This window comes from Eriocheir sinensis, chromosome 10 (genome assembly GCF_024679095.1).
Source record: "Eriocheir sinensis breed Jianghai 21 chromosome 10, ASM2467909v1, whole genome shotgun sequence".
NCBI lineage: Eukaryota > Metazoa > Arthropoda > Malacostraca > Decapoda > Varunidae > Eriocheir > Eriocheir sinensis.
Window position 1 is genome coordinate 9,100,559 of NC_066518.1, and position 27,711 is coordinate 9,128,269.

A 27,711-nucleotide genomic window follows, 5' to 3' on the forward strand; every position below is an offset into this window, starting at 1 on the left:
CAAACCTGGGATGGACATTGGTCTGGTTTTGAAATGTAGGATGGCGGTGGCTGAATCAGGGTAGGCTGTGGCTGAACAGATAGCAAGACGGCCCCGCGTTCAGGAGGACGCGAGTTCAATCCCCGACCGGTGCCGCCAAGCTGGGATTTTTCAGCCGCCGCCGAGTGGCTTAAAACTACCCACATGCTGTCCAGAAGACCACATATCAACCCGGACTCTAGATTGCAAGATGGAGCCACTATAAACACTCGCCTGCGCCAGAACGGGCTGGGCCGACCATCAGGACCCACCGGGAAGAAGCCTTGGACCGACCATCAGGATCCACCGGAAAGAAGCCTACCGGCGCAATAGGCCAAGACGTAAAAAAAAAAAAAAAAAAAAAAAAAACATGTCGCGAAGACAGACTCCCACGAATAGTGAATTTACGCGAACGTTTGGCGCCCCCCACGAAAAGAGGAGCCTGTAGACCTACAAAACAAAATAACACAGCAATTTTTCGCATGCTTTGTGCCTAATGAAGCATTTCCGTTATCTGAAAGCAGCGTAAAATATCATAAGTGGCATTATTCACCACGAAGTCCGACATTTTCTCGTCAACTTCGGGTGCATAAGCGTATCATACCAAGCGAATTATTTACTAATGAATGCTTCTTTCTGTAAAAATCTGGTAATAAAAATATGAAACCGATGATAAAATCTGGATCATAACTGCAAACAGCCGTTCAGCTGATAAAGAAACAGGCTGGGCAGTACTGAGTACACATTTTTTTTTTCTTGTGTGTGTGTGTGTGTGTGTAACTCATAACACCAATGGATTTAATCACAGGGCAGCATTGGGCAGCACCAAACTTTCTTTTTATGACGCCTTCCTTGCTCTTGTGCCTTGTGCTGGCCTCCAGTTCTTCTGCAGACTAGCATTACAATCGAAGTTTGTTGATAGAGAGCTGATAGACTATATGTTTGATCTTTACCCATTCAACGGTGGTTGAAAAACGGTGGTTGAAGGTATAGTCAGGCCCGTTATCAACACCCATGTGCTAACCGCTCGACCCCAAATTTTTGTATCGCACTTTGCTCAGCGCCCTCATCTCCTTTTGAGGACATGTGTTCAAGTTCCGTCCACTATACAGTATCGAAAAGGTGTTAATCACCAATTTGTCGAACTCTCCACCCGGGGAATGCTGTGCAAAGTAAGGGACTCAAAACGCCCCCAGAGTTAATTAAGGATATCCTATCATTCCTGACACTAGATATCATGGCTTGATAATACTGTATAGGGATATGTATTGATTTTCGGTGTGAATTGATAACTCAGTAATACAAAAATGGACTGAATTCACCCTTTTAATTGATTTTCTGAGAAATGTTAATCCACTCAGAATTTACTCCCTTCTGGCTATTCAGTCGATGTAATAGTAACATGTAAGTGTTGGCAGAGGTGATGCGAACCCTCACCCTTATAGCGCGCACCGAATTGTGGCGAATACGGCGTCACGGGGTCAGACGTGACTTGTAATCCCTGAACAACAATCCGCCATGAGCGTCCGTGCTGAGGTGCGTGCTTGGCCAGCTCGGCCCCGCCTCAGCCGACTTCGCGCTCCTCACCACTCCTCGTTAACACACTGACATGGTGACTTGCAGTTAGGTAAATGATGTACAGAAACCAGTAAGATAGTTATGTAAGATAATTACAAGTTTACCGTATAAGAATGTTAGTATATATTAGAGAATTAAGTTTTTTGTCGAGAGGGAGGCGGAGGGGGGGTGGGGGATTAGTTCTGTGGTAGTTATACAAACTATGTCACAATTGTGTAAATAATGTGGAATAACTAAAGCCTGTGGTGGTGGCGGCGGTACAAACCAAGTGGTAGCGTATGGTGGTGGTGCCAGTCGGGAGCTCCTCGGTGCGCGCCGACCCGATGGAGCTGCTGTCGTCGTCCATATCTGTCTGTTGCTTGTACCGCGTCATCTGCCGAAGAGAACATACACGTGAGGGACGAAGGTGGTGGTGGGCGTGTTCTGACTGCAACTATACCACGCCAAAACTAGTTAAAAATGGCAAAAATCAATATCGTGTTGGAATACCTATCGATATATATCTCGATCTGATTAGATAGATAGATAAATAATATGTGTGTGTGTGTGTTACCTAATTTTATTCTTACAGGATTACTAAGCTGTTGTAGGATTGTGTTGGCTCCATACTCCAGCTACTGATGTATGTAGGGGCTACTTTCCTATTCTCTAAACCAGGGGTTCTTAATCGGGGGTATCCATACCCCTTGGAGGTATGAGAACCAAATGTTGGGGGTAAGGAACTCTATCTCTGATTAGTTTCATATATTATATATTCAATGATGATTTTGGCAGTCAAGCGAAGGGGGTATGTGACCATACTGAGAAATCCAATGGTGGTCTGGGATCATCAAAAGGTTAAGAACCCCTTCTCTACAGACATTTTTTTTAACTTGTATGGTCTTCTGGTGATAGTCTGTTATTGATAACTGCTTGTAAATCTTTTCCCTTATTAAGTACTTGGAAACATTACTCTCTAATTTGTATCCCCAGTCAAGCTCTTGTGCACTTTCTCCAAATATTATTAAATGCCATTTTCTGCATTAAATTCAATCTGCCAGTTATGACTCATTTAATATAGATGTATTATATCCTTTAATAATTCCTTACAAGAGTCATGTACCCTACAGTTTTGTTCTTTGTATTTCGGCGTCATTAGCAAACATATTATGTACCTCTGTTCTGATATTATTATTTACATAATTTGCATATACCAGAAACATGATTGTTGCATCACTGAACCCTGAGAGACACAACTTGTTACAATTTTCCAAAATGAGTACTTTCCTACTGGATTCAGGTGGACTAGGTTCCCCTGGACTCCTCCTGTGTGTTCAGTTTCCACATTAACCATTCATGAGGAATTCTAAAAATGCCTTTTGAAGTGTGTGTGTAATTCACCACGGCCTGATCACGAGTTGGACTCGTAATAGCCAGCAGGTACCCTCCTGACATGAGCAAGTGCTCTTTATAGTCGATCTATGGGTACTGCCAGGACCTCACACACCACACACCCCATCCCCCTTCCCTAAGGGAGGACAGTAACCACTCCTAGTCAACGGAAAGAATCCGGCCTGAGCGGGCTCCAACCGCCGCCCAGTCAGGCTGTGAAGCCTGGCAGCGCAGCGCTCTAACCACTTGCGCCACGGAGTGGTGTGTGTGTGTGTGTGTGTGTGTGTGTGTGTGTGTTATATTTACACAGTTGTGTATACACACACACACACACACACACACACACACACACTGTCTACCCATCCATTTCTTTAGTGGGACCCATGCGGGGCACACTGAATCAGCTTCATCTGTGCCGTACTCTTCATTCATGCCCCCGTAAAAAAGAAAAAAATGTGTAAACAAAAATAATGTATATATTTATAAATTTGATATTCATCTTACAGATATTTTAATAATAAGTATATCATAAAAATTAAAGATTAAAATGGAAGGGTGGAGAGTTTCATCTCGCACGGCAGTGCTTTTTTTGTGTGAAACGTCTTATTGATTTCCTCTAACATGAAAGATTGCCGTATGAGAATATTCACCGAAAAGTATAATAAATAAAGGAATATATGATAGATACATGAGTGAGCGCCGTTTTGTGGTCGAGATCCATAGGTGTAAGACGGATCATTACAAGGCTGCCTAAATCAATGAATATATACGTCCTTTTTTCCTTGAAACTACAATATCTTCTTGTTACCCTTGTATATCACGGGAAGGGCGTTAATAGTGAGACAGGGAGAGGGAGGGAGGAGGAGGCCACCGCAGATAAGCTGATGTGAAAGTCACAGGCTGGGAAGGAGCGTGAGAGCATCCGGCGAATGGAGTTAAAGTAGTGGTGGATTGAGGGGAAGGTACGGTAGGAAGGGTACCAGGTTGCCATGACAACACCGAGTTCGTGTGATAGTGTGTGTGTGTGTGTGTGTGTGTGTGTGTGTGTGTGTGTGTGTTGCTGGGATGGTGTGATATTCTTTTACAGCTCAAATGTTATCAATTTTCACGGTCTTCCTCATGCCTGACTTCGTAACCCACTGTAACTATTCCAAGAGTCTCTGGGACGGTACGTTGAACCTTCACGGTAAACTCCTCCGTATTCTCAGGCGCTTTCACCTCTCACATCAACTATTTCCAAAGGTCGAGGAAGAGATTAATCGGAATTTCTTCAGTGTTTCTTTGTGTTCATGGTACAGGAAAAGGATCAAAGTACCACAAGGGGCATAAAAGTACCCATGGAAATGTAAAGAAATCATACGAAAGCCTTGTCAAATGTGTGTGTGTGCTTGGCCGCCGAGATGTTTAATAGTATGGACCTAGGGTATATAACCTTTCTCTGGTGCGCCTAGATCAGAGGTTCGTCTTAAACTGGGGGGCACCGCGTCAGTAACCTCCAAGGGGATGGGGGGCGAAGTTGGAATTTCTGTTGGAATATTTGTGATTTTGTTAACAGGACCATAGGCTAATATGCAAGGAGGGCGTGGAGGGAAAAGTCAATTTCTAAAGGGGGCGTTTTAGTAAAAAGTTAAGAACCTCTGGCCTAGATGGAAACTTCGTAGGTAGGAAGATATTGGGTGGATCACGTCAATGGATTATGTGTCCTTACGTGTGAGTTAAAATATTTTCTTGGTTTTCGAAGCTGTCCTCGGGTAAACACGGAGGTGATGATCATTTTGAAAATTTCTTATCTCTAATATTATTACCACCGTCACAATAATAATCAGCGTCATCATAATGATCATCATCATTTCTTGTCTTAAAGAATATTTCGGTGTAACTTCGTATATCTGTGAATCCATGTCCAATTACGCTTCTTGTTGAGTATTTTCAGACATTATTTAGCAGAACCTGTGTGCTCACAAGTATAGATAATATATAAAAAAAATTAACGAGCGAAGTAAAACTTTTTTTTTTTTACCAGTTCGCCGCTCCCGCAAACAATAGCGCAACAAGTATGAAAAAAAAAAAAATGCGCCGCCTAAACAGTCAGACCAGTGTTTATGTACTAATAATAGTAGACGAGTGTTCATGTGCTAATAATAGTTTACTTTTTAATATAAGCCTTGTAAATGAAATGAGGAAAGCTACATAATAACAAAATAAAAAAAATGGTTGCCCTATTCATGCGGCGGAACATTGTCATCTGCTGCATCTGGCGTTTTAATTCGCGGGTTCCCAATTATTTATTGAATTATCAGAGGCGAAAACGTGTTCCGATCCCTTGCGATAACGGGGAATATTTTGCGGAATATGCTCGTACCTGTCGACGCTTTGGCTTCATTCCGTTTATTAGTATTGTCCATGTCATGTGTCCTGCAGGAGGGAAGAGCACCGCGGCCTGCTAGCTGTTAAACCCCCTCTCTGAAGCATTGTATTGCCTACACATACGATTCAGAAGGATTATTTTTAACAGTACAGGAAGCAGGGACAAAAATAAATAAATAAAACTAAAACCCACTCTTGCAGACGAAAGATGCATCTTAACTAGACAGTTTCGATGGACACTGCCTGCTAAATATACATCTTTCGTCTGCAAGAGTTTTTTTTTTCTTCTCATCAAGAAGATTACGCCAGTATGAAAATCCTAGCCTACCGATAAATAAGTAAAAAAAAAAAAAAAGGCCGCTAATCACTGCTATTTAAAAAGCCGAGATGAGTGGCCAAAACAGAGGTTAATTTCGGATGGAGAGGTGTCTCGATACTCCCCTCCCAGGCAAACTCCTAAATTTCGTCATTCTTACTGCGGTGTAGAGCGTTAAACTGGAATCTTTTCTCAGCTCTGAATGCAGCACAGACGGTGTACATTTCACTGTTTGTTCGATTTCAACATGATTGTTGAGCCTAACTTCAGGCTTTCTTATTCATCAACAGTCTTACTTCTAGACTCTCCATGATTAGCTCTATCATCTGCTGTAGTTCACTAATAGATTCGCTTAAAAAATCGTGGTTTTCATATACATTTCCAGTTTTGTAGTGTCATTCCTCCAGTAAAGGTTTATAAATATTAATTCTAAGTACGCACCCTGTAATAGTTTAGATTTCAGTATTTTAGAACAATTGAATCATAACTGCCAGGAGTTTCAGCCACTTTTGTTGTCTTTCCATTTTCCAGAAAGATGAAGCAGCCTGTTATGGCAGCAATACTACACCGGTCCTTCACTCCTGATTCCATGCATTACCGAGAACGACACGTCCACAACACTTGTTGCTGATCACCCACTGGGTAAGTATCACGACTACTATTACTACCTTTACTACTACATCTACCATTATTATCATTATTTTTCATTATTATTAGTAGTAGTATTAATAGCAGTAGTAGCAATATTATTAATACTATAGTTGTTGTTGTTACTACTACTACTACTACTACAACTACTGTTGTTGTTGTTGTTATATTATTATTATTATTAGTAGTAGTAGTAGTAGTAGTAGTAGTAGTAGGGTGGTACTACTACTAATAATAATAACAATAATAATAATAAGAAGAAGAAGAGGAAGAAGAAGAAGAACATAAGAACGTAAGGAGTCTGCAAGAGGCCTGTTGGCCTATACAAAGCAGCTCCTGTACACTCAACCCCACCTTACCTCACCATCCATGGCTTTATCTAACCTCTTCTTGAATGTATCTATGATATTGGCACCCACAACATGGCTCCCAAGCCTGTTCCATTCGTCCACCACTCTATTGGTGAACCAATTCTTGCCTATGTCTTTGTTGAATCTGAATTTGTCTAACTTAAAACCATTGCCACGCGTCCTACCTGGCTCTTTCACTCTCAAAATTTTATTGACATCCCCTTTATTAAATCCCTTCATCCATTTATAAACTTCGATCAAGTCAAGTCAAGTCAAGTAATAATATAACAACAATAACAACAACAATACCACCCTACTTCTACTACTACTACTACAACTCTTACTACTAACACTCATCAGTATTATTAGTAAAATATTAGTAGTAGCAGTATTATTTGCGCGATGTTAATAAGTCTTCACGAATAGTATCAGTGGTAGTAATTGTGAGTGCCATAACGCAGCTGTGTGGAAGTTCAGTCGAGTCGAGGAAGCGAGTGGGGGGAGGTGGGGAACGGACGTACCCCTTAAGTAATTAATACCATGCCGCGCCACGCAATAACTCCCAGAAACCCGCCGCCGCCGCCCGTCCCTTATGGCAGGGACATTGGCGGCGGGGCGGCTGACCTGTGATCGTTAGGAGGGCGAGGCGGCGAGGGTGTGGATGGCTTTTTGATGGCTCTGATGATGCCACCCTCCTGTGTGTGTGTGTGTGTGTGTGTGTGTGTGTGAGAGAGAGAGAGAGAGAGAGAGAGAGAGAGAGAGAGAGAGAGAGAGACCGCTCGTATTTTTTTTTTTATTTGGTAATTCTGTATCCATTCCCTCTTGAATTTTATATAATGACTATGGATTACGAATTAAATCAGCACACACACACACACACACACACACACACACACACACACACACACACACACACACACACACACACACACACACACAATACTACTGCCGCTGCTGCCTACTAATCTCCCCTGGCCCAAAACTAATTAAATATGCGATACATTTTCCGGTCGCCGCCGAGTTTGATTAGGTGACGGCGGAGTGTTGCGAGGAGCGAGTCTGCGCCCTGTTTCCCGTGCGGGGCGTTGAATTAAGCTTATATCAATACTGCCGAGACAAAACGAACCTTTAGCTGTACCGTCAGAGATTGCCGAAAGGGAGTGGCGAGCAGGAGGCGCCGTGCAATAATAAATAGGTAAATAATAGAGGAAACAAGGTGTGTGTGTGTGTGTGTGTGTGTGTGTGTGTGTGTGTGTGTGTGTGTTAAGTGTGCCAAGTGAGCTCACAGTTTCGGCAAAAGGCAAAGAGCTGGGCGTAGCAATCTCCAGTTATCCGGACTTTTCCGAACAAGGCAGCGAGGCAGCCACTGAGGCCGATAGGGTTCCCGGCTGTATCAACACGGTGGAAACTTTTACCGGAAAAAATGAGAGGCTGGAAGGCACTCCGAATTCGTGCAACGATATTCCGGAATTGCTGCCTTAGAATCTGTGATTTCGTGATTTCTTCGACTGCGATGAAAATTTTGCGAAACTTATACTCGGGTTTTTTTTTTTTTTTTTTTTTTTATAATAGTAGTAATTATACTCCTATTGCTATGATCATTATTATTATTATTATTATTATTATTATTATTATTATTATTATTATTATTATTATTATTATTATTATCAGTAGTAGTAGTAGTAGTAGTTGTAGTAGTTGTAGTAGTAGTAGTAGTAGTAGTAGTAGTAGTATAGTAGTAATAGTAGTAGCAGAAGTAGTAGTAGTGGTTATAGTAGTAGTAGCTTCAACTTAATATCAACTAGAGTAGAAATGCAACGTTTTGGAGCCTTCTGATTAATGTAAAATCACTTAGGTTTAAGGACAGACCACCAAGTCTGGACTATGGGGTCTGTGTGGTCTGATTTTCTATGTAATTCTTTGTAATTCTCTCTCTCTCTCTCTCTCTCTCTCTTAATCTATGTATTCTTGTTGTTGTTGTTTCCATGAACGTGAGGTTTACTTAGCCAAAGAGGGCGGCGCGTGTGGTGGGTGACGTTGCCCCTTTCTCACGAGAGGCGTCGATGGGCGGGCACGAAAACGGGCCCCATCGGGGCTATTTTTGGCCCAGGTATGTGCATGAACCGCGGCTTGTTTATCTTCCTGCCAGACAGTCCCATCTTGGGATTAGCAAAAACTCGGTGGGATCGTTTCGTCTTTATTTTCATTTCGGAAACAAAGGTTCAGGCATGAAAAATTAGCAATCGTATGTATTCATGTATGTGTGTATGTACCTGTATGTGTGTGTGTGTGTGTGTGTGTGTGTGTGTGTGTGTGTGTTATATATATATATATATATATATATATATATATATATATATATATATATATATATATATATATATATATATATATATATATATATATTATGGTCGATATTTTTCATGTATATACCATATTTTTCGTGCACAGGGCTCAACACCTTGGTGTACTGCAAAGAACTAGCAGGGCCGTGACTTACAGGTGCAACCAAACTACAAACGTCGGTTAGTATTGCCTGACGGAGAGTGCTCCCTCACCACAATGCTATGAGGTATATTTTTTCTATACTGGTTGTACCCCTCCTCAAAATGATGTAAAGTTTCAATCCAGCGGGGTGAAGATTAACAAAGTTGAGATTTCAGAGTAAAAAGCATTTAAGAGGAAACTCAGAAGAGGGAAAAATTAGATGTATGCCATTAGAAAACAACACTGTGAACTGACGTACAACTAAAACAAAGGCAAAATATTCTAAGTTGTTGAAGAGTTCTACGGTGATGTCCCGTCCCAGAATGAAGTAAAAAGAGGTATCACAGAAATCCCGGCTGTAGAGAGAGACGAAATCAAAGGAGCACTGAAAAGTCTGAAAGAGTTACTCGTATCCTCTTACGCAGCACAGGTGACTGTTCAATCAGGTGGCATGAATGCACACCTGAAGAATCATGACAGGTGAATGAAAATGTCGGTCTCTGATGATGCATGATACGCGCGCGTGTGTGTGTGTGTGTGTGTGTGTGTGTGCCAGCAAATCGTAAAGGTGTGGTACATGGAGATACCAGAGACTCATTGTTTGGAAGAATAGCCGGTGGAAAGAGGAGGAGGAGAGAGGGTTAAGGAGGAGGGAAAGAGGAAGGTGTCGGCGTTGTCCTCCTCGCTGCCTGATCGATAAAACCCCGTTGGTGGCGTGAGCGCTGCGCCACACACTCCAACCCTCCTGTCCCGGTCTCACTCACTCTCATTATCGACACATTCACTCCCGACACTGATGTTGTTAGGTCGGCAAGGCTGTAACTCACGCTGCCACCCGCACGCACACGGCCTCCCTATCTGTGACACGCCACCTCACCTCGTTCCTCCTTGTGTGCACGCGTCACTCCCCCACATGATAAGCGAGCAACAAAAACATTAACCGTGTATCGATTTACTAACACAGGCGAGTCAGCAGTCGTATGCAAGTGAGTGAAATGATGGACAAATACACTTCGCTCTTGAATATGTGAGGTTATGAATGACTGTCGCTCGTTATACCGTAATTAATGTTTTGCGAGGACGATAAATCATGAGAAAAATATAATGAGGTGGTGATACGTGTTTTGAAGAGCTCGCTGATGTTACCTTTATGGACCTGGCTGGGGTATTGTCGCCCCTTGCTGCTGATAATACTGCATAAAGTAGCACCACCTGGTCACAGCGGGTGCTTGTTGGGTAGCCGTCCCGCCCTCGCCTGTGTAACCTTCCCAGCAGCAGCCGCTACGCACTGACACTGACTCGCCTCACCACGCCCCGCCCAGCCCAACACAAGCCAACTTTATCTTATCTCGTGACGATCATGTCGCCGAGGATTATTGCATGTCGGCGTGCGCACTTTCCACTCCCGGCCCCAGCACTCTGTCGCCAACACGCTCACTGCATGCTGCTCCGGGTTGGTTGTCACTGCACGTCTATACATTCTACATTCATTCTACAGTATTATCATTAGACCCAGCTATAGGCAGCCCCTTCGCTTGCCAACACCCGCCTTGTGGCAATCCACTTTTGACAGTCACATCATAGAATCCAGAAGACTTTGTTACGTATTATTTTCTCTAAAGCTGTTTTACGCCCATTGACCTACCCACCATCTTGTTTCTGTACACATAATTCGACCTTTTTTTTTTTTTCAACGCTGATAAAGGGTTGCCAAGCTATCAACTTAAAGGTACTACGTGCTAAGAAATGTGCGCTGTCGTTTCTCAGCAAATATGAGAGCAAGAATAAATTTCGATAATTTATTAAAGGTTTGGCAACGACGACACGTCTCTTTTGAAGACATATCCTACTCTTATGAAGGGGAAGATAGCAAAACCCATCTGTTCTCGTGTCAGTGACCTACTCAGCCACCTATCTTGATGTTCTCATGGATGCTTCAGCCCCCCAAAGACTCGGAATTAACTTTGTTGAACCATTTTCGGGTGATCTGCAGCCTTGACATATGACCAATCTGATCAGCATGAATTAATTATCGTGCTAGTTGTTTTTAATATCTTAAGCGTGATTGGTACTTACACTTCGGTTCCTTTTCACTCCGATATCTATACTCCCCAGAGCAAGCAAACACATAATGGAGCAGAGGTCAAAGGTGAAATCCCCGAAAACTTGAAGCCTCTCGGTTGTATCACACCACGAGAGGCGGGACATGAACCTCCTAACTCATGCATAAACCCCCGATTGACGCCCGGTTCCCACTCATTCACCACAAGTTGGACAGGGGGCACGGGTGTAAGGAGACTGCCTATATCCGTTTACACTCCACCTGGATGTCGAACCCGGAACCGCTCAGTTGTGAGTTGAACGTTCCTACTGCACTAAGGAGCACCACAGAACACACCACGGGAGGCGGTACACAACCCCGACTGCTGAGTGGACAGAGGCACGGCACGGATGAAAGAAGTCCATCCATCTCCATTCCGCCCGGAAATCGAACTCAGAATCTCTAGGCTGTCTTTCCTATTCCCCACCTGTACCTCACCACTAACCCACTTCCTCTTCGTACTATACCCTTGATTAAAAAAATAAATAAATAAAAAAAATAAAAAATAAAAATAAACTGCTCGTGGTCTCGATGCTCATCTCAGTCTCATTTACCCTTGAACCTGGGATGGGTAAAAGTTATAATAAGTTAAGAACCCACCACTCCGGGACACAGGGCAAAGGTTACATCTTTGTTACCACAGTTTACCTTCCCCATGCATGTTTCCCCAGAAACCCATTTATAGACCAGCCGGAAAGGAAAATTAAACAGCCGCGTAAGCTGGAAGTAAATTGCCCTAGGCCGGGATCGAACTCGGGTCCGCGGACTCGTAATTAGGTATGCTAACCACTACACCACGGAGGCGGTAAAGGGAAAGTAAAATAATATTCGTATCATTTTATTCATTCTGTTCGTACTTTTACTAAATACAGACACTACACAAGACGTGTAAAGCATGTTTAGTTAAAAGCAACTTAATTACTGAAGAGTGCGTCGCAGGCGAGTCTAATGAAATTAAATAACAAGCTTGCGTGGCAGCAATGACGGAACGGCTCGTGTGTGTGTGTGTGTGTGTGTGTGTAAAGTGTTTTAGTTAGATAGATGGTCACCTGTTTCAACCTCTTCCCGTTTTATTTAGTTTTTATGTAAGGTGGTGGTGATTTTTTTTTTTGGAAGTGGTTATGGTGGTCAAGATGTGGTCGTCTGATTAACCTCTCTCTCTCTCTCTCTCTCTCTTACACACACACACACACACACACACACACACACACACACACACTTTCTTGGCCGCGATACTTGAGTGCCGGTCGTGAGTGGCGGCCCGTGCGTCACTGCTGTCATGTCAGGGGACAGGATATAATTACGTGCTTACGGATGTACAAATGCCCTCCCTCCCTCACACACACACACACACACACACACACACACACACACACACACACACACACACACACACACACACACACAAACCGGCAAACAAAAATGGCTAAGGTTCAGCCAGTCAATCGTTCGGGCACATCGACCTGTTGGCACGTAGCAGGCATTTAGGTATGCAACAACTTTTCCTTTCTTTCTTACCTCTGAAGTCACTGAAGAGAATATTATCACAGGAGAAGAACAAGGACAAGGATGGTCCCTCCCTCCGTGAAGCGGGTCCCCCTGGGCGCCGCGCACTGCACTCCCTGACCGACTAACACTTTATCGGAACTGCTGCGTGTTTACCTTAGGCTCGGTTTTGCACTTCTGGGTCGCGGGGGTTCGGCCCCTGCATCAACACGGCGTGTTTCCATGGTGACCAAACCGCGCAAGGTAACAACGTGCGCTGGAAGGGCTGCGCCGCCACACGATAATGTCCCTGTGTGCGAGGCACTGCTCCTTATCAACACGCTACGTGGCACGCTAATTTACTATCGCGTCATTCATAGTGATGTCTACTCTTATAAAGCGCCGCTTAGTGTATCATCTTGAATACTGCATGTGATCCGCATACGCGCATTAATTTACTCTTATCACCATTATTAATTATTCAATGAGCCGCTTAGTGTATCGCGCTGAATACTGCATTTATACACGTATGTATACACACTACATATATATTTACTTACAGTAAGACGACGGCGAGCGTCACGCGTCACAAGGCTATTAAGTGTTATTAAGTGCTAATAGTTAACACGCAGCTCAGGTAATGCAATATTCACACTCATCGGCCATTAGAGCGGAGGAGGGGAGTGACGCCTCCCTCCCGCCGCGCCCTGCGACGCATAGCGAGACGGAAACCTGCTCCGACGTGAACGACGACGACAACCGCGACAGGCAGAAGTCATAGTAGAACATAACATAGTAGAACGTCCAGACTGAAGTGCATCACAACGCAACTCATCCTCGCGCTCCAGTCATTGATTAAATACCCATATTTCATCTCATTCGGGTACATAAAGTGACATCCGACTCTGGAAGTCTCTCTCTCTCTCTCTCTCTCTCTCTCTCTCTCTCTCTCTCTCTCTCTCTCTCTCTCTCTCTCTCTTACATGCGTTTGCAGAGCCAGACGTGTTTTAATATATCTGAAATGAGCTATCAATCAATGAATTTGAAAAGCCACAGATCGTTCGAGTATGTTGTGACTATATTATTTGATACAAGTTTGTGTTTTCGTGTGTTTGTATGTTAGATTATCGATGCAAATGACCGAGTTGTTTTTTGTACACATAAATATTCAAATATATTATTGAGAAATAAGCTTGAATGTCAATCATAACAGTTGATTTTCACGTATTCACGAACCAGAAATGCGCAGGTGCCACAGCCATCAAAATTCCCGCTTTGTTGGGGGACAGATGGAATGAAACGGACTATAGTAGCTTTGTGTGCTGCAAAAAAGCTCTTGAGAAAGAAGCGTCAGAACTTATATAATGTAATATTATAATGTATTGCTCCTCGTCCACTCGAAGGGTTTGGCGGAAGCATGCGCGGAACCTGATGATTGAGCCATCGGAGTGAGTGTCACGCAATACTCCCACTACGATGGTTGGTGCAACACTGCGTGTCGCATTGAAATGGCAGTAGCCCATCAGTGCGTTCATTACGCTGCATCGTGTTGAAAACCTCGTTTTTCAACACGTCCATTCAACACTGCGCGCATCATGATGCATAGTGTGGACGGGCCTTTAGGTCTAAATCATAGAAAAATACTAGAAACTTAACAAAACTACTCAAGATCGATTGACACTCGTGATATAATAATGACAATGACTACCACTAACACGACGAACACCGCAATAATGATAAAAACAAAAACAACGACAGGAACAACAACCACGGCGACATATACATGGACGCAGTAGCAGCTAGGCAAACAAAAAGCAAGCAAACTCTAGGAAACAAACAGCACATACGTCATCCTGTTTTGCTGTCCTTAATTAAGAGAAAATAATATAATATATAATAAGAGAAAAAAAAACCTTCTCGGCACCCCCTACCACGCCCCCCCATCTCCCTCCGTCTCACTCACTCCCCCCTCTCTCCCTCCCCGTCTCCCTCTCCTGTTACCATTCTTTTCCGCATATTTCCTTAATCTTCTTTAGTTTCCCATTACAATACTTTATCCGTCTCCCGTCAGCGTCCTTCCCCTCTTTCCCCTCATCCTCCCCTTCCTTTAGTTTCCCATTCCAAGACTACCATTCCCCCGTCACCCCCTTCCCCTCCCATCCTTCCCCTCATTCTCCCCTTCCTTTAGTTTCCCATTCCAAGACTCCCACTTCCCGTCACCCCCTTCCCCTCTCATTCCCCTCCATTAGCTTCACATTCCAATACTACCATCCCCCGTCTACGTCCATCCCCCCTCATTCCCCTTCATTAGTTTCCCAGTCCATTACTAACATCTCCCGTCACCCCCTTCCCCTCTCCACATTCCCTTCGGCCATCAGTCAGAGGAAGCACGAACTCTCCACTCACCTAACCATCTTAAGTGTAACCCATTAATGAGTCACTGACGGGAGCGAGGGGAGTTTTGCATATCACTCCCCGCACCTTAAACCTTCTCCCCTCACCACACCACACCATACCTGTACCTTGGCCACCCTTCCTCTCTCCTCATGATACCGTCCTGCCTGGTCCTGTCTCCTCTCCCAATACCCCTTCACCTTTCCCTCATTTTTACTCTCACCAGCGTCTTGTATCTCTTCCAATACCTCTCTTATATATTCTGGCGTTCTCCCGTGTCCTTCTCATCGCTCCTTTTCCCTTCCTTCCCTTTCTCTCTCTCTTCCCCTCACACCACTCCCCTCAGTTCCGGTACAGTCAACCCTTCGCTCCCTTCCTCACCTCGGTTTCTCTCCTCCTTCCCGTCCCTTGTTTACCCACACTCCACTGTCCTATATCACACCCTTCAGCTCTGTTATCTCCTGCCCGTACTCTTAACCGCCCCCCACCATTGTGTTCTTTCGTCTCCCCTCACCCGTTTCCTTCTCCACCTTTACCCCCTCATTTGCACCATCTATTTACCCGTTTCCTTTTCTTCGTCAACGTTTTTCCCTCTTCTGTGCACCGTCTGTCCTTCTCCCCCCCCCCCCCCTAACAGCCCTTCCTTCTCCCTTCTTTATCCTCCTCTCTCCTCCTTAACCCCTCACAATTTCCCTTCTGTTTCTCTGTCTCTTCACTTATTCCTTCTCTAGATCTTCTCCCCTTCTTTCTCCTCTTCAGCACATGTTCTTATCTGCCCCTCTCCTATTTAGTCCCCATCACCTATCCCTTCACCTCCTCATCCCTCTCGTCTCACATTGTTGTTGTTTTCATCCTTATCGCTCTACATCCTCCTCCTCCTCCTCCTCACTCGTTTTGTTACCCTCGACTCGATATTTCTTCCCCCTCCACGGCTCTTTTTCCTCATTTCCAGCATGCTTTCCTCATCTTTCTCCTCTATTATATTTTTACTCTACTCGTTGTTTATGGAGTATTTTCTTGCCTAATGAGACGCGTTGGGTCCTCTACTGTTCATTATTTATACAAAGGGTCTGTTCGAGGTAACGAGGAATAATCAATTCAGTTTGTTAGGCTGATGATGCAGATTATTATCATTGCTATTATTGGTATTAGTATTAGTATTATTGGCCAAGCATTTCAGCCCCTCTGGAGAGTTCAAATGATTATAATACCCAACCAAGCTTCAGAGAGGAGAACATTTAGCCATGAAAGAAAAAAATAAATAAACTACTAATAAACTGTTCACCCAAGTCTTCAACAACGACAGGTTCTCAGCACGAGCAACATTTTTAGGAACCGAGTTATCAAAACGAATAGCTGAAAATGCCAAATTATTTTCATTCAAGGTAAATATAGGTAATGTTACTAACAATAATAATCAATGAGTGTGTGTGTGTGTGTGTGTGTGTGTGTGTGTGTGTGTGTGTGTGTGTGTGTGTGTGTGTGTGAGTGTGTGTGGGTGGGTGGGTGTATTCCGATCCGAGCGAGAAGAAGAAAAATTGAGCTTGACGCGAGTGGCGGTTTCTAAGCAACTTTGGTGTTTGTAAAGCTTCTATCTCATTCCCAGAAGCAAAGTGCGTCCGTGTGAATGTCTCGTGGTACACACACACACACACACACACACACACACACATAGGTTGAATATGTGGGCACAGTATTGAAGTGTGTGTGTGTGTGTGTGTGTGTGTGTGTGTGTGTGTGTGTGTGTGTGTGTGTGTGTGTGTGTTTAGAGAGAGAGAGAGAGAGAGAGAGAGAGAGAGAGAGAGAGAGAGAGAGAGAGAGAGAGAGAGAGAGAGAGAGAGAGAGAATCACCCAAGGCCAACGTCAAGATAAACAGGACAAATTACGGACTTATCTTTTCCTTCTCATCTTTATTTAGGAATACTGAAAGTTTTTTCCTCACCCTCTCTATATCGAAGCCCTATTAAGTTCCTGTCTATAACTAACAATAAAATAATAAGTAACGTTACGTCTAAAATACAAAAACATCAGCAAACACTATTGATACCCATTGAATTTGTCCCATTGGGCGTTCCACTCACTACGCTGCCAACACAAACAGATATTCGCCGGCCGGAACAACAAACGCCCGCTACGTCAATCTCAGGCACTCAGTTCAAGCAAGGAGGCGAGCGAGAAATAATGGGCATCTAAATCACATCACTACACAAATGCCAGCTACTCTTTTTGTCAAGTAAGCGGGCAAACAACGGAGCAAGCGGGCGGACAGAAAAGCAAAAAGTAAAACAATGCAGTGGAAAAGTAAGCAGTCGGACAGACAAGCAGAAGAGAAAGTAAGACAGCGGACAAGTAAGCAGGTAGTCAGTTCAGCAGACGGGAAAGCAAGCAGACAGACGGACAAGCAGACGAGAAGGCAGAGCAGAGGACAAGAAAGCAAATGAAAAGGAAAACAGACGGGAAAGGAAGACAGCAGATAATCAAACAGAAAGCAGACAGACAAGCAGACGAAAAGGCAAAGCAGAGGACAAGAAAGCAAGCACTTCAGCAGAGACCAAACATCCGGACGGGAGACAGTGATTCCGGGAAACAAAACGCGCCCCTCCCAGTCCCGGCGTTCAAGACAGCAAACGTTCGCCATTTGACATTCGCCGGCCCGCAGCAACCTTTCCCCTCTGGGTGCTCCCCTCGCCAGCGTCTGCCGTGGGGTAGGGAGAGGGGCGCCCCGGGGATGCTGTTACAGGGAATGAAGGGGAAAGGAATGTAAGGGAGAGTATGGCAGGTCATTTTTTCACTTGCCAGGCTAGGGAAGAGGCTGGGGAGAGGAGGTAGTTGGGGTTGCGACTGGAGGGGAGAGAACAAGCTGTAACAGTAAAACGAGTGAAACAGCTCCACCCCATCTTCCCCCCACAAACACTAGAGGGTTCATGGCTCTTAGGACTAAAGTTTGTCCCGCTAGTACGAGAGAGAGAGAGAGAGAGAGAGAGAGAGAGAGAGAGAGAGAGAGAGAGAGAGAGAGAGAGCAGGCAGGCCTCGCGAGATCAATACAATGTGCCTCTCCCAACATTCGTCATCTCCCACCACCACCACGCCTTTCCCCTCTACCACCACTCCCTTCACAAACCATCAAGCCACCTGTTCCACCTGCCTCACCTGGACTCCCTCACCCCCCTCATCGATCACACCAATGTACATCTCCTCGTCCTCCCCCCGCCCCCCTCTCATGACGTCGCCAACCTCATTAAAGATGCTGAGGATCAAATCTCCCAGCCTCCGAGACCTTCCTTCCCGGACCCGCTCACGTCACTCGCTCCTCACACACCTCCACCCACTCCCGTCCCGTCACGGTTCCTTGTTTTACTTGTTCACCTCTTTGTTTGTTTATCCTTTCTTTTCCATCTGCCAGCACGCGCATTGTAATGGAATAAGACCCTGAGTAATGAGCTTCATGTTTTCTGTAATGTATACTCTTCTTCTTCGTGGGAGTTCCTTTGTTACATGAGAAAATCACCATACTGTTTATTTTTTATGTGTGTAGCGCGACAGCGACTGTAACGAAGAGTAACACGGTATTCACATTTGTTGGTTCACACTCACAGATACCACTCATCCCTGCGTCTCACCTCTGTCATCATTTTAGTCGGCGTAGCAAACACAGGTCGCTGCCAGGAGACGGTGCACACGGGACGGTGAGGAGCCTGTGGTTTGGGCGGTGGTAATCTTACACGCGGGTGTGGGAGAACGCCGGTCGGAACTCCCCTCGCACTGCCACACGGAGACTGAGAGGGACGCGGCTCCCCTCAGCCCGGCCCTCCCCGCGGCTCACGAGTCAACCTCTTCAACAGTGTTTACCTTAGCTTATTTAGCCGAACACGTATACATCCATAAATCACTGCCCTCCGTCTTAACAGTTTATCTCACTGAGGCACTTGATGCGACTGAATCGGGGAGCGTGATGCCACAGTGAACTCAGCTCGTGAAATGCCCCCCGGAAACATCTGGCAATCAATAATGCGCAAGCTTGTTGCTCCAAGTGAGGCTGTCATGACTGTCTGACGGCGACTTTGACCTCACCTGCTGCGGTCCCTCGGCGAAGGTTGCGTCACAACCCTTTCCCCTCCCTTCCTGACCCGCCGAAAATCTCAATACTGACAGGACGGTCCCTCGCCCGCCCCTCAGAGCGGCACTGCCAGGACGTCTGGTGACTGATTGCGGCTAAGACACAGCTGATGCTGCCTCCGGAGTTTTGGTGCGTATACTTTTCAAATATAAAGAAAACATTTCAGCGTATATTTAGGTTCCGCTTCATTGGCCACACTGATATCAAACAAAGTATGACACGTCCATCTTCTTTGTTTGCCAAAACTAGCAAAGCTAAACTTGACAAAGGAAAATTTACTCTATGAACCTAGCACACAGTATATAAGAAAAATGTTATTAAGGTAAATTCTGTTTCTTTTTCTTTCCCAACCTGAATCATCTGCATTAATTAAATTACCATGCCACGTGAGGAGGTGAAACATCGCGCGGACCGCCCTCGGAGAGCTCTGTCGGTGCCGCCCTGTAGTTAGGCAGTCCGCATGGACCGGATGGAAGTCATTACCGAAGGGAATGAGGAACACACTGATTGAAAACGACAGCGTGGTGATAAGGGGAAAGCATAGAGGAATGTAGGAGCAGGAGAATGAGAACGTACACAGACAAAGTATAAAGAAATGTGAAAATGAAGCATACGAACAGAAGGGGAAGAAAATAAACAAGAACAGTGGAATGATTAAGAGCAGAGAAACAGATGAGGAAGAGAGGCAATGTATTTATAGGAATAACATAATGATGAAATAGAGAAAAAGGAAGGAAAAAGTTTAGAGGAGCAGGAAGAGGTTAAGATATGAAAAATGGCGAGGGGCCGTTGATTAAAATAGTTTTGAGGAAAGATAAAAAACATGCATAAAGGAACTTCCTCAATCAACAGGAAGCTGAAAAACAAGACATGAAAGTGTTTAAAAAGGAATACATGAGTGTGTGTGTGTGTGTGTGTGTGTGTGTGTGTGTGTGCCAGCGACGTCACCTTGGCCGTGGTGCCGTCAGCGCCTGCTGCCACATGACAGACATAATAGCCTCCATCATATGGATTTCAGTTTCGGTACAAACGTCTGTTGACCATTGTTTTACTCTGTTGACTGTTGACTCTGTTGACAGCATTTTACCCCTGGTAAATTCAGTAAAGCTAAGAAACAGCTGAAATGTTTTACCTGTTCACACATCACTGACTTAAAATTGAAAGACTGTCCGTGGAACACTGTAAACTATGCAAGCAGCCAGACGCTCTTTTGGATAGTTTACCAAAGTTTAGAAGAAGAATGATGGGGGCAGGCAGAGTTTGTAGTTTCACCAGGTCTGAGATGCCTCGCGGTGATGATCTTTGTTTTAAACAATTAGTAGCACTGAGGCAACGACAATAACGAAAACATCACCAGAGCACGTAGACGAACAAGAAGCGACTACGACTTTTTTTTTTCCATTTCGATTTAATCTTATATATATATATATATATATATATATATATATATATATATATATATATATATATCTATATATATATATATATATATTACTTGTGTGTGTGTGTGTGTGTGTGTGTGTGTACACACACACACACACACACACACACACACACTATAATACAGAGATAATCTTCCTTTTTCTTTAAAGTATTCTCATTCATGTCAGAAGGTTTTACTTAGAGAGAGAATGAGACAGACTAACGGACAGTCAGACAAACAAACAGGCAAGCAAGATAAACAAGGTCAGACAGACAGAGACAACAATTGTCTTGACATGTTATGAGAATCTTGCAACAAAACTACACCCCCTGGCATTATGTCAAGACACTAACACTTCTGCCTCATGACCATCCAGAACTGCAACAGGATGAGTGGTGGGTGAGAAATCAAACCAAAGAGTAATAAGATCAATTAGTTTCAAGCAGGAGGGAGTGGAACCTGACCCCGAAGTATACTGCAGCGCTGTCACATTTTTGTCCGTTCAGCCGGGCCGTGAAATTTGTGGGTTCCCCTCAGCCTGTAGATTGCATGTATGTAAAAGGAACGCCACGATCACATCTCTTCACTTGGACGAACGCAAACAGCAGCTGCAGCAACAACAACAACCAAACAAACAAAAAACCGCAACAATGAGCCACACATTCTACTACTGCTACTACTGTTGCCACAACTACTACCACCACTAAATCAGCAAGAAAACCATCTACAACTGCTATACCATAAGCAACATGAAAGCAACCAACCAAAGACAAACAAAAATAACAAAAAACACTACTTTTATAACAACAACAACTTAAACTACTAATACTAATACTACTATATACTATTACTGCCACCACAACTGCTGCTGCCGCTGCTGCTGCTGCAACTACTACTGCTGCCACTTTACTGCTACTACTACTTTTACTATTACTACTACTGCTACTATCACTACTACTACTACTACTACTACTACTACTGCTGCTGATGATGATGATGATGATGATGATGAAAATAATGATAATGCTAAGAATGATAGTATTACCACCGTTGTTATCCTAAACTTCAAATGTTGCGTGAATGCCACTTGTTAATATTTGGAATAATAATAGCAATACGTCCCCTGAAGACCCCTTATGAGTCAATTATACACTTACCCTCACCTACGAGGAAGACCGAACAGAAGATAGGATGTGTCCGACCAGCGCTGCGGGCAGGAGATGACTGGTTGGCTGCGCCGTTGGTAGTCACGCCGTCCTCGCAGCTTCATTGGTGGGGATGACTGTGTGTGTGTGTGTGTGTGCTGACTGTGCCTCTCTGCCGTAATTTGTTATCACGATCGTGCATTCTCTTATGACTCTTGTGGGGGTTGAATGTTTGTTTGTGTGGGTGTGCAGGGGAGTCATTTTCCATAGCCTGATCACGTGCTGGACTTACATTTGCCAGCCGTACCCTCTTCGTTTTGAGCTGGGAGCTACATATTCACGGATCTTTGGTTACGGCTGGGACATCATCACGCCTACACATCCGAAATTTTGGGCACCATCCCCGGCTGAAACTCGATACCCATTTACTGCCGGGTGGACAGGGGGCACGGATGAAAAATGATTGCCCATCCGGCTCCACTCTGCCAGGAATCGAACTGTTATCTCTCGGTTGTGAGGTACTGAGGAACAGCTGTGAGATTTTCTCTGCCTCCTTTTGATGCCGTCCTTCCTGAATTTTGTGTGAATAAAGAAGTACAGAGACGAAAACTTACTGAAAACTGATCGAAATTTTGTATGTGTTCATGTTAAAATCAGATTCGTTGTGTGCCCTCTCCGCTTCCGTTAAATATTGTCCCTACATCAGTTCCAATATAGCACTTGTACTATGTATTGCCTGCAGGGGTTGGGATGGCAGGTTCCTCCTTTATCCTTTGTTATATACCTGCAACAATAAACTATCAATCAATCAATCACTTCCGGCTATAAAAGATGATGTAAGCCTTATGACAACAAATGACCCTTTGTATTCCTACCCTATTGTCGAATCAATAGCAGGTTTTCCCCAACTTCAGTCTACGCTGCGCTCTTCTTGATGCCTGTGGAGAGAGAACTGTAGGGGCGAATCTGTGTATTCTAAGTTAAGTCAAAATAACGTGTCTTCGTCCTGTTTAGATCACACTGTGTTAAGAAAGGAATCTAGGAAATGAAAATATAAAACGCAGAAAGTTAAAGGCTATTACGCAGCGGGAAAAAAATAACAGAATTTAAAGTATCAGTAAACAGATGGCCTTCGCTTATTACAGGCCTCGTTCCGCGGCAGCCAAGTGTTAACAAAGGGATCCTATTTCTTACACAGAAGTTCCACAGACTAGCTGGGTCAGTCGTCATTTGACCGATAATGAGACTTTGAAGATGTCTTGCGTTTAGTTAGTCCAAACTTTGGCAGGTCCAGAGCAATGGTCGTTTCTTCCGCTTAACACAACCTACATGTCCTAAGATGTCGAAGCTCGTCTTAAAACATCGTTATCAAGTGTTCACGGAGTGTCGTCAATGAATATGTTTCAGGTTCTGGAAAATAAATACTGACACTGGGTCTGTTGTAACTCTAGAAGCACTATTTCGAAGACGGAATGTTGAACACACACACACACACACACACACACACACACACACACACACACACACTAAGCATTATCCTTTTATGAATGCAAATTATGTAAAGGAAAATTAACTTCACTATAAACGTACACAAACAAGCACAAACACACAAGAACTCACATCTTTCTACTTATTAAATTTATATAAATGAAAATGTTGTTACGTTGTTGAAGATTTTGTCCCTCCGCGTGGTGACGGACCACGAAGAGGGTACCGACAGATCGACTCCATCGGCTGGCGTCAGCCGAGCTGACCAAGTCGATCTGTCGACGAAGACTGTTGTTGTTGTTGTTGTTAAAGACTCGATCCCTCCTAATGAGGGGAGCATGGGCCTTTGCCACTGGCGGCCCGCACCAGGGTGCCGACAGACCGACTCCAACGGCTGGAGTCAGCCGAGCTGACCAATTAAGTCAGTCTGTCGACGAAGACTGTTGTTGTTGTTGTTGTTGTTGTTGTTGTTGTTAAAGACTCCCTCCTAATAGGGGGAGCACGGGCCTTTGCCACTGGCGTCCCGTAGCAGGGTACCGACAGACCGACTCTAACGGCTGGCGTCAGCGGAGCCGACCAAGTCGGTCTGTCGACGAAGTGTGGCGTGTCTCTGAATGTAATTTTTTTTTTTTTCGCCACCTCGAGGGTGGGGACACGGGCTATATAATAGAGCCCGTCAGGGTCAAGCGCGTACGTTCCTCCGAGGAGGGACCACATGCTCATGAGAGGGATCGAGGGCAGGATGCCGACAGACCGACTCTATCGTCTGACGTCAACCTTGCTGACCAAGTCGGTCTGTCGACGAGGACAGGCGTGTCTCTTGGAATGAAAAGGAAACTTGGCTTAATTACACACACACACACACTGTCACACACACACACACACATGGATACCATCCTCTCCTTAGGTTTTATTTATTAATATATAATTTATTTAATGGGTTTTGAATGATCAATGACAATTTGATTTACTTTATAAATTTCGGCGAGTCCTGTTTGTTCAAGACAATGATTTTAGCAATACTTGTGTGTATCCTTCAACTTTACGTTTTCTCTACTCCTTACTCAAAGAATATTTTTTGCGGGTTCTATTATATTTTTATATACATTAACTTTAGCTAATAATACACGGCTCATATGATGTAGACAGAGGGGATATCCAGCTTACTTTTCAGTTTACTGGCCCGTAATTGTGGCAGATTTTTTGGGGAGGCTAGAGGGCATCACGGTTCATGAGGTGGGGGGAGACAAGAGAAGCAAGTATGCACAGGTGAGAGAATTTCTTTTTATTTTTAATAAGCACTTTTAGGGACATTTTGAGGCTGATATAGAAAACATTGGGGGGCTATAGTCCCCCTAACCTCCCCAGAAATTATGGCCCTGATAGTTATATTATACGCTCTTGGCGCTATATTCGATATCCACAAGTGGGTAAGGTAAAAGATCACTGTGATGATTCCAGGTTTGTAATCATCCTGCATGCCAAGTTTATAAGACCACAAACAAGGAACAGGACACGTGCGTCATGCTGCATTCCCCACGCCTTCAACCCTCATTATTAATAACAGTTCAGACAACATTTGTCTTTTTGTATTAAATCAATTTATGCTTTTGTGTAGGTAACGGGTCGAGGTGAGATGATGTGTTGTCACATGCACGTGGTAATATATGAGACAGGTAAATGGACTGCACATCTACACTTTTCAAGCTACAGGACACTTATGATGTTATGAGGAGGCGTTGTGAGAGGATAAGGTGAGGCCCTGATTAATGCTATACAGGTGTGCGCGATGATAACCTTTCAGTCGAGGAGTGTGAGCGTTTGAGAGATGAATAATTCTAATACATAAGTATACTTATTAACAAGAAAATAAATAAAGAACACACCAGATAATCGTTCAAAAGGCTTTTAGCATGTTGCCTGGTAATGTCACGTGTAGATGAACGGACCGCCTGAACCACGTACGGTGACCCGCAACGGGCCGAGTTATCAAGTTGAGCTTCACCAGCACCAGGGGGCTTCCCGGCACGTGTTAGGAAACGTGAGGGAGGGCGACCCGAACATCGGGACAGGAGGGCGGCCAAGAGACAAGGCGAGAGGCCCCTACCGCCCCAACCCCCTGACGCACCCAACTCTGCCGGGTGACGGACCCTGTGAATATTCGTAATCAGGGCGGCGCCACCCTAACGAGCACCTCACCGTGGCCTTCATGTTCAGTTCATCCAGGTCAAAGTGAAAAAGAATATTGAACTTTTTTTTCGTCGGTGTTAAATGAAAAATACGTAATGGCATATATATATATATATATATATATATATATATATATATATATATATATATATATATATATATATATATATATATATATATATATCGCTCAGGTGGTGATGCAGCTCCCCTTTGTCACACTGGTAGCCTCGACTGGCTGTGTTCCGTCACATAGTGTGCATGTTCTAGTGACCTAAAGAAAATGGCATGTGCTCCTTTTTTTTCTTGTAACATGTGGGCTTTTCAATCCAACTATTAAAAAGTATGAAAATTAGATAGATGGATAGATAGACAGATAATGTAAAGGATCTTGGGGGTTTTGTGGTTTATCCAGTCATGTTGTCCTCTCTCCTACCTGTGTCTTAACCATTATCAGTTGTTGTTTTAAATGTCTTTATCAAGTCACCTAGTTTTGTATGTTCTCTAATCCATCTGCAGTTTTTCTTGTTCATTACGGTGATTCCCAGCCTCGATCTTTCCATCTCTCTTTCGGCGCTTCTCAATTTCCTGTCCAGATGCTTGGTCACTATTACATACGTGTCTCAAACAACTAGGTCTTGAGGGGAAGAACGCCTTTAACTGAAAACCCTTCACCCATTAGCACACACACACACACACACACACACACACACACACACACGTGCACTCTCTCTCTCTCTCTCTCTCTTCAAGTCTTTTTTGACTTTATCTTTCATTACTGTTGGGATTTCAGCGATATATATTCCGGTTTCCTTCTGGAGCTGTATGTCAGAGTGATAAAGTTCACCGAACACTCTTCATCGAGCTTTGTTACTTCGTTTCTGTTGTAACATAAGTTCGCCGTTTGGTTTTCTTGTGGCATTCATCTGTTTTTTTCCCCATGCTAAGTCATTTGAGACTAATGGTTTATAGTTGGCACCCTCTGAGCAGTGAGCAGTATCCAGTCCAACAGTGGTGCACGACCTTACTATAATAATAGCTGGCTTACTGATTTTTTTTTATAGGGAACTAAAATTGTTTGCTGCTTATAAGAGTAATGAGAAGGGCGTCATTGAATGATAATCATAAGTTCTACACTAAGTGCCATTTATCATTATCAACACTTACTTGTGGGAAATTATCCTTGAATCTTAACTTTTGGCATTGCTTTTATTAAAAATATATATATTACGCTGAAATGTATCTGAACTCGTTCGGTACATCTTCTGGCCCCAGAAGTCAGTTATTGAAGAGTGTGTTTATTACAATCATAATTACACAGCACATTCTCCTTCCAGGCTCATGAAGTCGAGGGAACAGTCGTAACACTCCACGTCACTTTACTTGACGTGGCATGCAATAACTGATTGTCTCAGTCGTTCTTCCAATGAAAATAGCCTGAAAATAACTGGCAAGGACGTCTCTTGTCCATCCTCAAAAGTACCGTACTTGCTGGTGTGATGCAGACAAGACTTCTGCCTTGATTCCATTACGTCAGATATCGGTGTTTCCTTAATAGGCTATCGTTGTATTTGGGAGATAGTTGTCATGAAACAGTTAGATTAATGCTCTTTTTAGCAGTAAGATTGATGTCCTTTTGTCATTTACAGAGATACAAGTATTATGTTTTCCCTCGTATTGCAACTTGAATGTGCATCCAGCTCTACAGAAACGTAAAATATATCAGGAAATTATAGCTATAGGTATTCCTTGGTATAACTGTGGTGTGCGTAGTATTCCTCCAGCATTACCGTATTGAGGGCGCGTGTGCAGCATATATTTCGACGTTTTAGCTCAAAAGATGATTCTGAGCACGTATACTCCTAGCATGGGAACTGTAAATGATCTCCAGCGCCACCATCACCACAACCACCTCCAACCTATAGTTATCCACGTCAACCTCCATCTCAACCTGCTTTTCCCTCGAATTACTATATGTACCACCACCGCCACCTAAATACTGCAGATAATAACTTTTTCTCTTGTTGGCGGGGTCAAACATAGAACTTTTGGGTATGCTTTGCCTTGCTGAGTAGCTCTTACACAAGGTTGAGTTGTCATGATAGTCAGGCTGTGTGGCTTCATTTTGGCCACCATCCGTACGTATACGTAAAGCCAGGGCCAGAAATACTGACGTCACTTAAGGAAGGTCTCTTAATGTAGCGATTTGTGTAACCTCCGTAATGAAAGTGCCCAG

At 44.0% G+C, this 27,711-nt stretch overlaps 1 protein-coding gene across 6 annotated transcripts in view; it reads right to left on the reverse strand.

The window, feature by feature from the left end:
* The window catches only part of LOC126996559 (endothelin-converting enzyme homolog), a 53,223-nt gene extending 31,289 nt beyond the window's left edge, over positions 1-21,934 (reverse strand). Inside the window, exons 1-2 of one of the 6 annotated variants that reach the window (XM_050857119.1) lie at positions 21,813-21,934; positions 1,862-1,969 (exon numbers count right to left, since the gene is read on the reverse strand). In XM_050857119.1, coding sequence (XP_050713076.1) covers positions 1,862-1,969 — 108 coding nt within the window. In that variant the 5' untranslated portion in view covers positions 21,813-21,934. Of the gene's footprint in view, positions 1-5; positions 1,778-1,861; positions 1,970-10,281; positions 10,450-12,754; positions 12,926-18,735; positions 19,090-21,812 lie in introns of those variants that run through there. The other 5 variants (XM_050857121.1, XM_050857117.1, XM_050857120.1 and 2 more) reach the window with 5 other exon arrangements.
* Between the last annotated feature and the right edge of the window lie 5,777 nt (positions 21,935-27,711).